Raw genomic sequence first — 15,252 nt, forward strand, 5'->3', positions numbered from 1 at the left:
GGATAAATAAAATAGTATTTCTCTATTATCCATGAGATGCAAATACTAGGCAGAAAATTCATTTCCAGAGTCTTCTACTGAATATAAAGATTCAGTAGACAGAAAGGAAGAAAACTTTAGAAAAATAAATTAAAATAGCATATCATTAATCCAACTCCATGGAAAGAAAAATGAAATTATCTGAAGTCTATCTAAAGGTAATTACCTAACACAGCTGGATTCATCTAATGCCATTTATCCTGACACCTGCTTAATCTTAAAAAATACATTATTATCAAAACAGAAGGTTTGCTATTTTCAAATTAAGTTAAGCCTTTTAAAAAATTACCAAAAAATTCCACTTCCATGGCCCTTTCCACCACTCCCATTTGTAATCCCCTCCCCGTGTCTCAGCCTGTGTGGGCTAGAATGAAATATCAAACATCCGTATTAAAAGAAAAAAGAATCAGTTTAATTTTCTAAGTGAAATGCTAGATTCTTCATCTTTAAAACATCTCTGAAAAGTCTTAATTCACCCCTCCCCCCTTTTTGTTTTTTTTGAGATGAAGTCTCGCTCTGTCACCCAGGCTGTAGTGCAGTGGCTTGATCTCGGCTCACTGCAGCCTCCGCCTCCTGGGTTCCAGCGATTCTCCTGCCTAAGCCTCCTGAGTAGCTGGGATTATAGGCACGTGCCACCATGCCCAGCTAATTCTTGTATTTTTAGTAGAGATGGGGTTTTACCATATTGGCCAGGCTGGTCTCCTGACCTCAGGTTATCCGCCCACCTCAGCCCCCTAATGTGCTAGGATTACAGGCGTGAGCCACCATGCCCAGCCTAATTCACTGATTATATGCATGGAGACAGTCTGTGCACGAGTAACTAGGCCGAACCAGCATTTGAACACAGGTTTGTTCGACTTCAAAGGCCACACAACTGACCCCTAGGTTCCACGCCCCACAGACGACGGCTGATCAAGATGATGACATCTGTCAGACTCACACAAACCTTTCCTTGACTCTGAACTGAGAACAGCCTATGAAGTCCATATGTGAGATGGGCTTTATGAGATATGTCTTCTTTAGTCTGGCAAATTTATTTAAAATCTTAGAACAATTTTTTTCTTTTTAATATTTATGGTCACTTTTGGAGAAAACAATCATACTCATATTACTTTGGCTAATATTAGACTGTTGCTTAAAATAATAAGCCTTAAAATACTGTTCTCAACTGTATTCTTTCAGCTGTTTAGATGCTACCTTCCGTATCCCTAGACTAACAAAGAGCTAAACAGTACTCCCATCACCCCCACTCCCACCCACCCCAGAGGACCCAGATTTACCTTAGAGTTAGGCTCAATATAATTAATAAGGTGGCAATGAGACCAACTGTAGCTTTCCAGACATCTAGGGAGTATAAATACAGTGTCCCAGCCTCTGGGAAAATGTTCCTTATAGAGGCTAAAATATCTCCATGGAAGAGAGAGCCCTGGAAGTATTTCCTGCTTTCATTTTCCACCTAGTTCATTCAGGCGATAAATGTGCTTTTGAAGTTTTAAAGTTGATATTTGATAACTGCCTCTAGCCACACAACTCAGATTCTGACGGCATATACTCTAAAGTTAAAACTAGGAATTTTAAGTTCCTGGTGAGAAGACTTAAAACCTGTTTTTATCTTGTTAGTCATGTTCTCAATGCCACTTGAAAACCATTTTAAGGTTTTATCTTTTCTTTGGCACCAAAATTAGAGACACAGAGACTCATGACAACAATACAAAAAGTTACACACAAAAAGTTTAAACGTTTGAGGGTCTTTTTTTGTTTGTTTTGAGATGGAGTCTCGCTCTGTCGCCCAGGCTGGAGTGCAATGGCGTGATTTTGGCTCACTGCAACCTCCACCTCCCGGGTTTAAGCAATTCTCTTACCTCAGCCTCCCAAGAAACTGGGATTACAGGCACACACTGCCACACCCAGCTAATTTATTTTTATTTTTATTTATTTATTTATTATTATTATTTTTGTATTTCAGTAGTGACAGCATTTCACCATTTTGCCCAGGCTGGTCTCAAACTCCTGAGCTCAGGCAATCCACCCGCTTCAGCCTCCCAAAGTGCTGGGATTACAGGTGTGCGCCACTGCACCCGGCCTGGGATGTTTTTATAATGCTGGTGGCAGGTAAGATTATTGTCTGTCTCGTGGGCTACACCTACTCAGGACTTCACTGTAGGAATAAAACTAAATATATGTTTAGAGGCTGAAGGTGACAAAGTTCTTTCCATTCTTCAGCTCATTTCCATACTAGTAGCTCATTGGCATTCACTTCCAGAGACAGGTGGAATCGGCTCGATTATCTACGTTCCACAGATTAAAAAACTGAGGCTTAGGGACAGCAAGGTCACAGAAGTAATAAGTGATGGAGCCACGACTCAGAGAAGGTCCTCTCCCCCATGCCAGACTTGTGGTTATGCCGAGGAGTTCACATTCAAATCTGCAGTCTCCCTGAATACATTCAACAGTGAGCTATACGATGAACGTTTTGTTTCAATTCAAACCTTCAAAATCAAGCCACTTAGTCAAAACAAATGTAAAACACAAAGTGCTATGGACATGCCTTTGATAACTTAAATGGAAGAAAAATACCTGGTAAAACGAAATCCTTTCCACTAATCTTTCCTCTGTCTCTTCCACCAAACTCACAGAGGGCAATGTAGATATAAGAATTTCCAGGTCCTTTTCAAGAGATGCATAGTTTTCATCAAATTCTTCCCATTTCTAGAGAATCAAGGACATAAAATCAGTGGAAGCCTTTACTAGATTGGTTCCAGATAACAACACAATTCATCACCAAACAAAAATGAACACCAAGACTACACAAAATTAAAGCACAGATTCCAGGTGTGTCAGAGACGTAACCCACTCTGCTAAGCACTCAACATCGAATGGAAAAGAATTCCATTGCCTTTGAGGATAAGGTTTAAAAAGAATCTCAGTTGGCATTTAGTGTTTTAGGCTTGTCTTGTCAAACTGGGTAACATGACTAAAGGAGTAATACAATGAAGTTAAAGTGACACTCTTAGCAACTCTGTAGAGACCTCAGAGCCACAAGAGAGCCTTTCTCTTACTAGGAAAGGGAAAGAGCTAAATTTTAGACCTTGATTCAGCAGAAGCTCTTATTAGGCTGCTCTTGGTCTCAAAGCCCAAGCCCACGCCCACCAAACCCCCATGCCACTTGAAGCATAGGTCTGCTCAGGGTGTCTCTGAGGAGTACAGGCTTACACTTCATCAGGGGAGGACAACTGCCTTAGCCCTAGTCTTGTCATCTTTTAGCTTGCCCCGTTTTCACAGACGCCCACCCTTAGGATCCCAACACACCACGGAGCTGAGTTACTGACTCCAAACATCATCTGTTAGAAAAATAACCACCTCACTCAATTCCATATCTATTCACATAGTGGCTCACTGAGCTTTTATAGAATGCTCACTGGGTCCGTTGAGTCTTTTTAAAAAAATACCATGACATATTAGAAATATCAACTTGACACACTAACTAGAAAATAAATTTTGTTAGCAAAAAATAACACCATATTACATTATCAAGTTAAACATTTCCTTCCTTCTTTTTTTTTTTTTTTTTGAGACGGAGTCTCACTCTGTCACCCACGCTGTCACCCACGCTGGAGTAGTGGCACAATCTCAGCCCACTGCCAGCTCCGCCTCCCGGGTTCATGCCATTCTCCTCCCTCAGCCTCCTGAGTGGCTGGGACTACAGGTGCCCACCACCATGCCCGGCTAATTTTTTGTATTTTTAGTACAGACAGGGTTTCACCGTGTTCGCCAGGATGGTCTCAATCTCCTGACCTCGTGATCCGCCCCCCTTGGCCTCCCAAAGTGCTGGGATTACAGGTGTGAGCCACCGTGCCCAGCCTCCTTCCTTTTTTCTTTATTTCCTTTAAATACTAACATTAGCTATGAAACGCTGTGAGGGGAATGCCTCAAAACTGAGAAGGAGCTTTATGCATGCTTATTTTTTTCTTTGAATTTAGACAAGATTGCCATTACCCATTTTAGAACATCTGGGCCTGTTCTCTTGAAGAAGTACAGTTTCTAAACCAGTAACTGTTTCACCCAAATGATCTCATTCAAGGTCTCAAAGTGCTTATCATTTTGCCTATTCATACATGAACCTAAAGGCAGAGAGACGCAGTACCATTCCAAATCTATGTATGAGAAATCCCAGCCAACCTTTCCTTCAGGGAGTGGCCTCAGAACCTGAGCAGGGGTCCACATTCCACATTCCTCACTGTCAGGCTTCCATTTAACTATAGCTTAATGATAATTAGATACTTCTTCTCAACACCTGGGGTGGTGATGGAAAACCAGGAATTCCCAGCTTCAGTACAACGTATACATAACCCAATACCTGCAACAAACTCTGTAGCTTCATACCACGTTGGCGTGACTTTTCTTCTAGTATTTTAACTTCTGTTACTTGTTCTGCCCAAAATGTCTCTCTCTTTTGCAATAAAGAAGGAAATACTTTGGCAGAGTATGCTTGGATCAACAACATGTCAGCAACAAGCTTCTGGAAAAAAATCTATGAGATGGAGAAAGTTTTAATATTTATTTTGAAATTGTGAAAATCTTAAAAACCAAGTCACTTCAACTTTATATCCAGTTATTTTTGTTTTAAATCCAAAATCCCAGGACATCCATGTAGAGTCAAATTGACCAGCCTGGCCAGCATGGCGAAACCCCATCTCTACCAGTAATACAAAAATTAGCTGGGCATGGTGGTGAATGCCCGTCATCCCAGTCATTTGAGAGACTGAGGCAGGAGAATCATCTGAACCCAGGAGGCGGAGGTTGCAGTGAGCCGAGATCATGCCACTGCCACTGCACTCCAGCCTGGGCGACAGAGCGAGACTCCCTCTCAAAAAAAAAAAAAAAAAAAAAAAATCTCTTAGTCTTTGAACACTAGTGGAACTTCAATGAATTATAAAGAAGTATTATTCTTAAGTGTTATTTTCCACTAAATAATCCATGTTAAATGGCAAACATTTTTGTCAATTTCAATTTCCAGATAGAGCTTTCTAAATCAGTTGCTTTGAGTCTAAATGCTACAAAAAGATAGATGCCGGCTAGGTGAGGTGGCACACATCTATAGTCCCAGCTACTCAGGAGGCTGAGGTGAGAGGATTGTTTGAGACCAGGATTTTGAGGCTACAATGGGCTATGATTACACCACTGCACTTCAGCCTGGAAAACAGAGACCCTGTCTCTTAAAAAAACAAAAACAAACAAACAAAAAAACCAAAAAACAGATGCCACTGTGGCTGATGAATTTCAAGACAAGTTGGATGGACAGACGTGCAAACTCAAGCAGCCCACATATTCAAAAGACAGGGCGCCTTAACCTTGGCACTAACTTCGACTCAAGAAAATGACTAAATAAAGGAGATTTGCTGATTTATAGGAATCCTGGACATAAAGCTTCCTGTATTTGTATTTGAACTTCAAGAACTTTTCAAGAGGAAGGCTTTATTTCACCTGGTTCTTCTCCATTTACTGCCTCCTCCAGTTGTCTGTAGGGACCCCTCTGTTAATTATGTGAATCCCTTCTCCTAAGCCTTGAAAATGACATATACATAGAGACGTTTACAAAAGCATCTAGCAAGGGGCCTGACACACTGTAGATAATCAATATTATTTTCTCCTCTTCCCTCCATCCTTCATACAATATTTACCTTTCATCTTTTCTTAGACTAAGCTCTACCTTCCAAATGCTAGACCGTAAGCTTACCTCAGGTAGGAACTGTCTTACACATTTTTAATTACCAGCACCTAGATTACTCTTTATCTTTAGCTGGTGATCAAGAGGTTTTTGTTTAATGAAATGAATTTTGAAAATGAAAAGATTTATTATAGTCTTATACTACATAAGAATACACCTTCCAGGCCGGGCGCGGTGGCTCAAGCCTGTAATCCCAGCACTTTGGGAGGCCGAGACGGGCGGATCACGAGGTCAGGAGATCGAGACCATCCTGGCTAACACTGTGAAACCCCGTCTCTACTAAAAAATACAAAAAACTAGCCGGGCGAGGTGGCGGGCGCCTGTAGTCCCAGCTACTCGGGAGGCTGAGGCAGGAGAATGGCGTGAACCCGGGAGGCGGAGCTTGCAGTGAGCTGAGATCCGGCCACTGCACTCCAGCCTGGGCGACAGAGTGAGACTCCGTCTCAAAAAAAAAAAAAAAAAAAAAAAAAAAAAAAAAAAAAAGAATACACCTTCCTTTTGATTCTAGTTCTCAGGAAAGTCTTTTCTTCTTCTTCTTCTTTTTTTTTTTTTTTTTCTGTGTCGCCCAGGCTGCAGTGCAGGGGCGTGATCTCAGCTCACTGCAACCTCTGCCTCCTGAGTTCAAGTGATTCTCCTGCCTCAGCCTCCTGAGTAGCTGGGATTACAGGCACCTGCCACCATGCCCAGCTAATTTTTGTATTTTTGGTAGAGACGGGGTTTCACCATTTTGGTCAGGCTGGTCTCGAACTCTTGATCTCAGGTGATCCACCCGCCTTGGCCTCCCAAAGTTCTGGGATTACAGGCATAAGCCACTGTGCAAGGCCAGGAAAGCCTTTTCTAACTTTCCTAAGTCACCTTCTGCTATTAAATGCTCTCGTAGAGTGTATCCTCAATTTAATTTGTTTGAAGACTTGTTGATAAATGTCTATCTTCTCAATCAGGTGAAAGCTCCATGAATATAAGGAACTGTGTCTGTTTTTACTCATAGCCCAAATTCCCAGCATGTACCAGGGTTCCTGGTACACATTAAGCATTCTAATAGATGTTTATTAGAAGGATGAATAGCTTAAATTTCAACAAAGAAGAAAAATGGATCCTTTCTGTTCACATTCAGAAATACCTTAAGATTTTAGTCTATGAAGGGGACATCCGACCCATGTGTCTGTCTCACCTTATGATTTTCTAGTTGAGCCTGTAACACCACTTTACTTTTGGTTTGTTTTAAGTGGTCATGAGCAAGCTTTTCCTTCCCAATCTTCACCAGTTCTACCATGCCTTGCAACAAAGCATCTTGCTGGCTCTCAGTGATAAAAGGGCTGCCGAGTTCTGTGTACCTGGCTCTTAGCATTCCCCACATACTGTCAAGTACATCCTGAAAAGAGAAGAGCAGGTGCACAAATGCATTTTCATCCAACCGAGGCAATAACTGAAAGACAAATCTAAACTCTGTTGGTGAAAGAAAAGAATCTGACTCCTCACAATCACAGTGCTGAGTCAACGTTTTCTGCTCAGGCATACCTCTAATTTGTAAACCTCCTGGAGTAAAACGTAAGGTAAATAAAGCCTCTCCCCTTCATCTCGTAGTTTGACCACTCGGCTCTCAGCGTTCTCCAGCTCCACTGTATATCCATCTGCTTTCTAAGTGAGAGACAATACAAGAAAAGAAAACCCTTCAATACGTCAGAGAAGTACACATAGTCATCTAAAAAGAATTAAACAGTACAGAAAGGGATGAAGGGAAAAACGAAAAGCCCAGTTCCTGCTCCCTCACCTCTCCTTAACAATCTTCCCAGAGGTCCCCAGTTCCTAACATGCTCCATACCAGGAGGGGTATACGCGCATATCCTTAAACTCAATGAACTGCACCACAGCACTCTGTCCTGTGGCTAGCATTCCTCACTCACCAGCTCTTCAGCATCTCTTCACATCAGTATACACATATCTAGCTCCTTTGAAACACACACACAGCATGCTATTGTTAAGGGTGTACCCTGCTTTTGTATCAGTCAGCTCTCAATGGACTTTTAGGTTATTCACAGTTTTTAATTCAAGCGGAGCTGCTGGGTCCATCCTTAAATATTTATGGCTTATTTATTTATTTATTTGTTTAGAGACAAAGGTCTGGCTCTGTCACCCAAGCTGGAGTGCAGTGGCACAATCTCAGTTCAGTTCACTGCAACCTCTGCCTCCCAGACTTAAGCAATGATCACACCTCAGCCTCCAGAGTAGCTGGGACTACAGCCGTGTGCCACTGCACCTGGCTAATTTTTGTATTTTTAATAGAGACAGGGTTCACCATGTTGGCCACGCTGGTCTCGAACTCCTGGCTTCAAGTGATCCACCTGCCTCAGACTCCCAAGGTGCTGGGATTATAGGCGTGAGCCACCACACCTGGCCAAAATATTTATCTCTATGCACTTATCTTATATCCTTAGGAGGAGTACAAGTTCAGCACCTCAAACAGTGCCTGAACATAGTGGATCCTCAATTAATATTTGCTAAATAAATGAAGTCAAATGACTGCTGGAAGAGAGAGTATTTATGTTTAAAATTCTGATATACAGACAAAGGATCCCCAGGACTCCCCTGGCAAGAGGACGAGGGTCTCATTTACCAATATGCTTACCAACAGTGGACATACACATTTTGTCATGGTTGATAAGTGAAAATGGTCTCCCGTTGTTTTAATACATCGAGCTTCAGAAAATTAAGAGATGTTTTTAAAAGGTCAACATAAATAGTTTTCACTTTTTATTTATGTACTTAAGTCTTGCTGCTGCTCACAAAGGAAAATAGCTCAGAAGCACGGCTTAAACGCAAAGCTCTGTGGTTCAAAGTTCAGTCAGTCTGGATTATTTTGACTTGATTACCTGAAGCTGTTCAGCAACACTCTGGCCACTGATTTCATTCAAAGACTGTTGTAAAGATGTCTTACTCTTAATGAGCTGATCATATAATCTCTTTATTTCATTCTGTAAGATAAATGCAGGAAACTGAGCAATCTCATTTAGGTCTTCATTATCTTTTTTTATATTTAGTTGGTTTTTATAATTTTTGTGACATTAGAAATTTCAAACAAATACAAAAATAGAGAAATCCCCATTGTATCATCATTAAACTTCAACAATTATTGATTCATGGCTGACCTTCTTCCCTCTACATCCTCCCTCCAGCTCTCAACTGTACCTAATCTCCTTTCCTTCAGGCTATTTGGAAGCAAATCCCAGGTCTCAAGTCATTTGATCAGTATATGTTTCAGTATATGTTTCAGTATATGTTTCAGTATATGTTTCTAAAAGATAAAGATCCCATCCTTCTCTTTAAAAATACTCCAATAGGCCGGGCGCGGTGGCTCAAGCCTGTAATCCCAGCACTTTGGGAGGCCGAGACGGGCGGATCACGAGGTCAGGAGATCGAGACCATCCTGGCTAATACGGTGAAACCCCGTCTCTACTAAATACAAAAAACTAGCCGGGCGATGAGGCGGGCGCCTGTAGTCCCAGCTACTTGGGAGGCGGAGGCAGGAGAATGGCGTGAACCTGGGAGGCGGAGCTTGCAGTGAGCTGAGAGCCGGCCACTGCACTCCAGCCTGGGCGACCGAGCCAGACTCCGTCTAAAAAAAAAAAAAAAAAAAAAAAAAAATACTCCAATATACTCCTCCCCGCCATCAATAACAATTCCTTAGTATGATTTAACCACCCAGATAGGATTCACAGATCCTTAATTGCCTATAATTTTTCTTTCTGATTTATTTCAATGAGGATCCAAATGAGGTGCATATGTCATGATGGATAAGTACATCTTAGATCTCTCTGAATCTGCAGAATCCCTGACCACCTTTCTTTTTTGTTTCTTGAATGTGTGTGTGTGAAAAAATGGGTCATTTGTTCAGTACAGTTTCCCACAGGCTGGATTTGGCACACTACACTCCCAGTGTGCTGTTTAACCTGTTCTTCTTTTCTTGTGTCTGTTTTACTTGGATTCTAGAAGCTTGGTCAGATTCAGGCTTGATTTTTATGGGCAAGCCTCATTCATAAATAGTATTGGGTTTCATTTCGTTTTCATTAGATAATTTTAGTAGCTTCCTAACTCTTCTACCTGCCTGGAGTCTCTCCCTCTCCAATTCACTTTAGACAACTGCTGGAGGAATCTACCTGAAACATACACGGATTGTCATTCCTTACCTCAAAAGCGTTAATGGCTCCCTCTAGCCTAGAAAAACAAATACAAATGCCACCCCCCCCATTTTAATTGTTAAATGGCTAAATGTAATACAAGAAATTAAACATTATGTTAGCTCATCCCAACAAATTCATACTCAAGACTCTATTTTTATCTTTTTTTTTTACTTTTTTCTTTTTTTGAGATGGGATCTATGATGCCGAAGCTGGTCTCGAAATCCTGGGCTCAAGCAATCCACCTACCTAGGCCTCCCAAGTGCTGGGATTACAGGCATGAGTCACTGCGCTCAGTCAAGACTTCAGAAAGGGCTTCACTTTCTGTTTTCTTGAGATGGAGTCTCGCTCTGCTGCCCAGGCTGGAGTGCAGTGGCGTGATCTCAGCTCACTGCAACCTCTGCCTCTCAGGTTCAAGCAATTCTCCTGCCTCAGCCTCCCAAGTATCTGGGATTACAGGCACACACCACCATGCCCGGCTAATTTTTGTATTTTTAATAGAGACGAGGTTTCACCATGTTGGCCAGGATGGTCTCAATCTCCGGACCTCAGGTGATCTGCCTGCCTCGGTCTCTCCCAAAGTGCTAGGATTACAGGCATGAGCCACTGCACCCAGCCAGGGCTTCAATTTCAAATGATCTCCAACCATGAGCAACAAACAGAAGAGTCTCATCATTTCCCTTAGTAATTCTTATTAACAAATGTCACCAGGGATAGGAATAAATAGGCATTAGGGGTCCATGCTGTAACTTAAACCAGTGCTAACATAGGCTGTGTGCGCGGAACCATACCTGGTAACTGCGGTTGTAATCAAGGCCAGCTTTTAGGGCCTTGCTTCTATAGACAGCTGCAGCCTGAGTGTGCTCCAGGCAGACTTGAAGGTTGTCAAAACATTCAAGGAGCAAGTTGGTGTTCTTGCCAGGCCAAGTTATGGCTTTCAAAAGATCACCCTTCTTGTCACTCAGTGCTAAATAAAGTTTCTTCAACTCAAGAGCCAGTGTCTGAAGTGGAGAGGAAGGAAGACAATGAATGAGCTCTGACTTCAAGAGGCTTCCACTCAGGCTTAACTCACGGGGCTGCTGTAATGGCCAACACATGGATTCGTGAGAAGTGCCCTACCTCGCAGTGCACCTGCCGGCCAGAACCATACTCCGTGTAAAGCCTGGGCATCTCCAGCATCTCCTCCACACTGCTGAGGCACTGACTAAGGGTCAGGAATAGTTCAAACAATTTTTTATCCAAATGGATATATGCTTCTTCTGTCATATTTTCCTGAATCAAGAGGAAAAAAGAAAAAGAAAATCAGGATACCTTTGCCTTCCTAGACCTATATTTTGCCTAGTTTCCATTATAGTTTACGATTTATGTTATGCTTCTTTTGTAATAAGTTGCTTCAAACACTTTGTGAACTAGGTAGCAGAACAAATAAATAAACTCACAATGTTAAACTTGGAGAAAAACGAGTTTAAGAAGCTCAACGTTAGGTAGTTATTTGAGTACTGAATGGGACTAAAAGGTCATAAGATGAAGGATCCCTTAGCAGGGTGATCCAGGTGAAAGTGTGGTCCCAGATAAATTACACTGTCTCCTTTACCACTGTTTCCCACCCTCCACATTCCAATGTAGGAGAAAGCGGTTAATGAAATCAAGTATAGCCTGGAGAAGAAAAAGAAGTCAAAAAAGAGAAGCCTGAAGTGGTTGATTACAAAGAGTGGGTACAGTGTCTTAAAGACAGGAACAGCCTGCAGAGGAAGGGGAAAATGTCATTTACGAGCCGATTGTGAGAATCAAGGCTTAGGTGTATGACTCCAAGCACGTCCCCAGTGTCGTGCATTGGGCCTGGTGAGTTTGGGAGCCACAGATCTGTTTTAGCATAAGCTGCTAGGGTCACCTCTTTTACTTTACCCACAGCTACCCTGAATTCTTGAACAGTTACAAGTAGTTTAGGGGCATGCCATAGCTAGTCAGCACTCCAGCTTGGGCCATCTCCTACTGTCTTCTCTGATGGACACCGCACATAACCTAGCAAGCATTACCTCAGTGTTAAGTCTGCTCAGCGTTGAAAACCATGCCTATACTCCCTCCCTACTCTCCTCCGTCACCCTTCCAATCCCAGATCACCACTGCAGACAGAACTCATCAATCATGATCCTCTTTCCTGCTGATCTTGGACTCAGAATCCTTTGCACACAGTCCCTAGGAAACCACTACAAAATTTATTAGAGTTCGCAAGCAAGACCAATTCTATTTGCAATCCTAGGACCCATTCCATTGTGTGTTCTATGATTTGTTCTGTGACGACAATTATGACCAAGTCACAATGATGGTATCTCCTTTCTCTGTTTATATTACTGCAATGAGGAAAATACATTGTGTGCAGCTTCTACCTGTGTCTGAAGGTTACTTGCTTCTTGGCGCAGGTCTTCAAGTTGGGTGGTGTAGGTTTTCAGTTCTTCAGTTGTTGGGTATCTAAAGTTATACATACTCACACTGGGTAGAACACCCATATTTGTGGGAACCTATTTGACAAAGGGAAACCCTATTAGTGACAGTTTTAGACCCTGCTGATGTTAATTAATTAATTTTTTTATTTTCGAGATGGAGTCTTGCTCTGTCACCCAGGCTGGAGTGCAGTGGCATGATCTCAACTCACTGCAACCTCTGTCTCCCATGTTCAAGCGATTCTCCTACCTCAGCCTCCTGAGTAGCTGGGATAATAGGGACCTGCCACCACGCCCGGCTGACTTTCATATTTTTAGTAGGCGACAGGGCTTTGCTATGTCAGCCAGGCTATTCTCGAACTCGTGACCTCAGGTGATCCACCTGCCTCAGCCTCCCAGAGTGCTGGGATTACAGGCGTGAGCCACCATGTCCAGCCTGCTGATAATTTAAACAGAAAAAGATGCCTTTGCCTGCTGTCTTCTGAGTCATTTTCTTGGTGAGCATTTTTGTCTGTCTTGTCATTTATAAGAAAAAATAATTAAATCAAGTTTTAATATTTTGGACAGCTTTGAAAAGTCATGACTAGTTATATTTAGATACTTGAGGGTTCATTTAGATATCAAAATGAGAGGAAAGGCCAGGCTCAGTGGCTTATGCCTATAATCCCAGTACTTTGGGAAATAGAGGTGGAAGGATCCCTTGAGGCCAGGAGTTCAATGGAGTTCAAGACCAGCCTATACAATATAACAAGACCTTTCTCTACCAAAAAAAAAATTATAAAAAAAATTTTTAAGTGGCTGGTCATGGTGCTGCACACCGGTAGTCCTAGTCACTTGGAAGGCTGAGGCAGGGGGATCATTTGAGCCCAGGAGTTCAAAGTTACAATGAGTTTTGGTCATGCCACTGCACTCCACCCTGGGTAACAGCGAGAACTTGTTTCTTTTTTCTTTGAGACAGAGTCTCGCTGTTGTTGCCAGGGTTGGAATGCAATGGCGCAATCTCGGCTCACTGCAACCTCTGCCACCCGAGTTCCAGCAATTTTCCTGCCTCAACCTCCCAAGTAGCTGAGATTACAGGCGCCCACCACCACGGCTGGCTAATTTTTATATTTTTAGTAGAGACAGGGTTTCACCATGTTGACCAGGCTGGTCTCGAACTCCTGACCTCAGGTGATCCACTGCACCCGGCTGAGACTCTGTCTCTTAAAAACAAAAACAAAAACAAAAAAAGGTGGTGTGTGTGTGTGTGTGAAACCATTAATCTTTCAGTTTAGTAATAACAACATTCATGCTACAGGGTTAGCTGTTTATTTACCAGTTTACTTTGGACACAGCCAACTGTTAGAATAGAATTCAAGTCTCTTCTAAGGGATGGATTTGCATCTTTATTTGTTATTGAAAAGTTAAATAAGTACTGAAAATGAGCTGTGATTTCAGAAGGCTGAATGATTCAGAGTTAGCTTCTTCCTCAAATTGGAAAACTAACAAATAAAATGAAACAGGGTGAGGTGGTAGATGACTCTGCTTGGGGAAAGAACTAACAATGAGTGGAGTTCTTTGCAAGAGACCTATGTACACGTTACAGTGTAATATGGAGAAACCAAGGCTAAAGGCCAACTGATGAGTTTGATTCAACTTTAATTAGTCAAGTAAGGTCCTTAGGAGGAAAGAGGACGGCTGAGAAGTTCCTATCAGACTGGGGAATTGGGAAATCATGGGTAACCTTTGCTCAGGCAATGTGAGTGTGTGGTAGAAGGCATAAGCCTGCCTTGTACGCAATGGGGCTGTTTTGCTCACCTGCTCCCTGTCTAGAGAGAGGCAGCAGTGGCTGACACAGCAAACCACCCTGATAGAGCCTGTGACGGTAGTCATGAGGGCCAATCAGAGGGAACACCAATTAGCCAGTGCCATTGGCACAGGGGTTGGCACATGGTAGATTCCAAAGAATTTTCTGATGAATGAATGACACTCATATAGCACTGTATAGTTTTTAAAGTGTTTCTTTCTTTCTTTTTTTTTTTTTTTTTTTGAGATGGAGTCTCGCTCTGTCGCCCAGGCTGGAGTGCAGTGGCCGGATCTCAGCTCACTGCAAGCTCCGCCTTCCGGGTTTAGGCCATTCTCCTGCCTCAGCCTCCGGAGTAGCTGGGACTACAGGCGTCCGCCACCTTGCCCGGCTAGTTTTTTGTGTTTTTTTAGTAGAGACGGGGTTTCACCGTGTTAGCCAGGATGGTCTCGATCTCCTGACCTCGTGAATCGCCCGTCTCAGCCTCCCAAAGTGCTGGGATTACAGGCTTGAGCCACCGAGCCCGGCTAAAGTGTTTCTTAAAACATATATTCATTCATTCATTCAACAAACAGTAACTGAGAGTCTATGATGTCCTAGGTACTGTGCTTGGCACTCAAATGCTAACCGGGCAGACATGATCTGTCTTTCTTCCCCATCTAATGGGGAATACAGACTATAAATAAACAGGTGGATAGTGTAATAAAAGCTCTGATGAGGGAAGCCCTGGGTGCTACAGAAGCACAAAGGAGGGGTCCCTAACGCACGTTTCCAAGATCAAGAAAATGTGTCAGCCAAGTGAAAAACTCACTTGACAACTTTGCTTTTTGCAGAATATACATGTTTATTTAATGAATGCCTGTTGGATTTTCAAAGACAAACAGGCTATTTACACCATGTAGATGTAGACTGACCTGAGGCTCCACAAGCTGAAGGAGTGGGAGCTTTATTTTTGATGAGAGTTTGTGATGCAGATATTGCCACTTATCTCCATTTTGGCCCTGGGGTGACAAGATTGAGTCTGGAACGTCATTTTCGGGGCTGGATGCCTGGTTGCTTTTGAAGAAGAAGAAGAGGTGAAGAGAA

The 15,252-nt window shown here is 42.6% G+C and overlaps 1 protein-coding gene across 14 annotated transcripts in view; it reads right to left on the minus strand.

Moving 5' to 3' along the window:
* Positions 1–15,252, minus strand: part of SYNE2 (spectrin repeat containing nuclear envelope protein 2) — a 392,481-nt gene that overhangs the window by 92,805 nt on the left and 284,424 nt on the right. For all 14 annotated transcript variants that reach the window (XM_030929921.1, XM_030929916.1, XM_030929913.1 and 11 more), the window contains 9 exons: positions 15,081–15,222; positions 12,330–12,461; positions 11,062–11,214; positions 10,734–10,943; positions 8,638–8,739; positions 7,286–7,405; positions 6,939–7,139; positions 4,397–4,570; positions 2,617–2,748 (listed from right to left, as the gene is read on the minus strand). In XM_030929921.1, the coding sequence (XP_030785781.1) occupies positions 2,617–2,748; positions 4,397–4,570; positions 6,939–7,139; positions 7,286–7,405; positions 8,638–8,739; positions 10,734–10,943; positions 11,062–11,214; positions 12,330–12,461; positions 15,081–15,222 (1,366 nt within the window). The remainder of the gene's footprint in view (positions 1–2,616; positions 2,749–4,396; positions 4,571–6,938; positions 7,140–7,285; positions 7,406–8,637; positions 8,740–10,733; positions 10,944–11,061; positions 11,215–12,329; positions 12,462–15,080; positions 15,223–15,252) is intronic.

This window comes from Rhinopithecus roxellana, chromosome 5 (genome assembly GCF_007565055.1).
Source record: "Rhinopithecus roxellana isolate Shanxi Qingling chromosome 5, ASM756505v1, whole genome shotgun sequence".
Classification (NCBI taxonomy): domain Eukaryota; kingdom Metazoa; phylum Chordata; class Mammalia; order Primates; family Cercopithecidae; genus Rhinopithecus; species Rhinopithecus roxellana.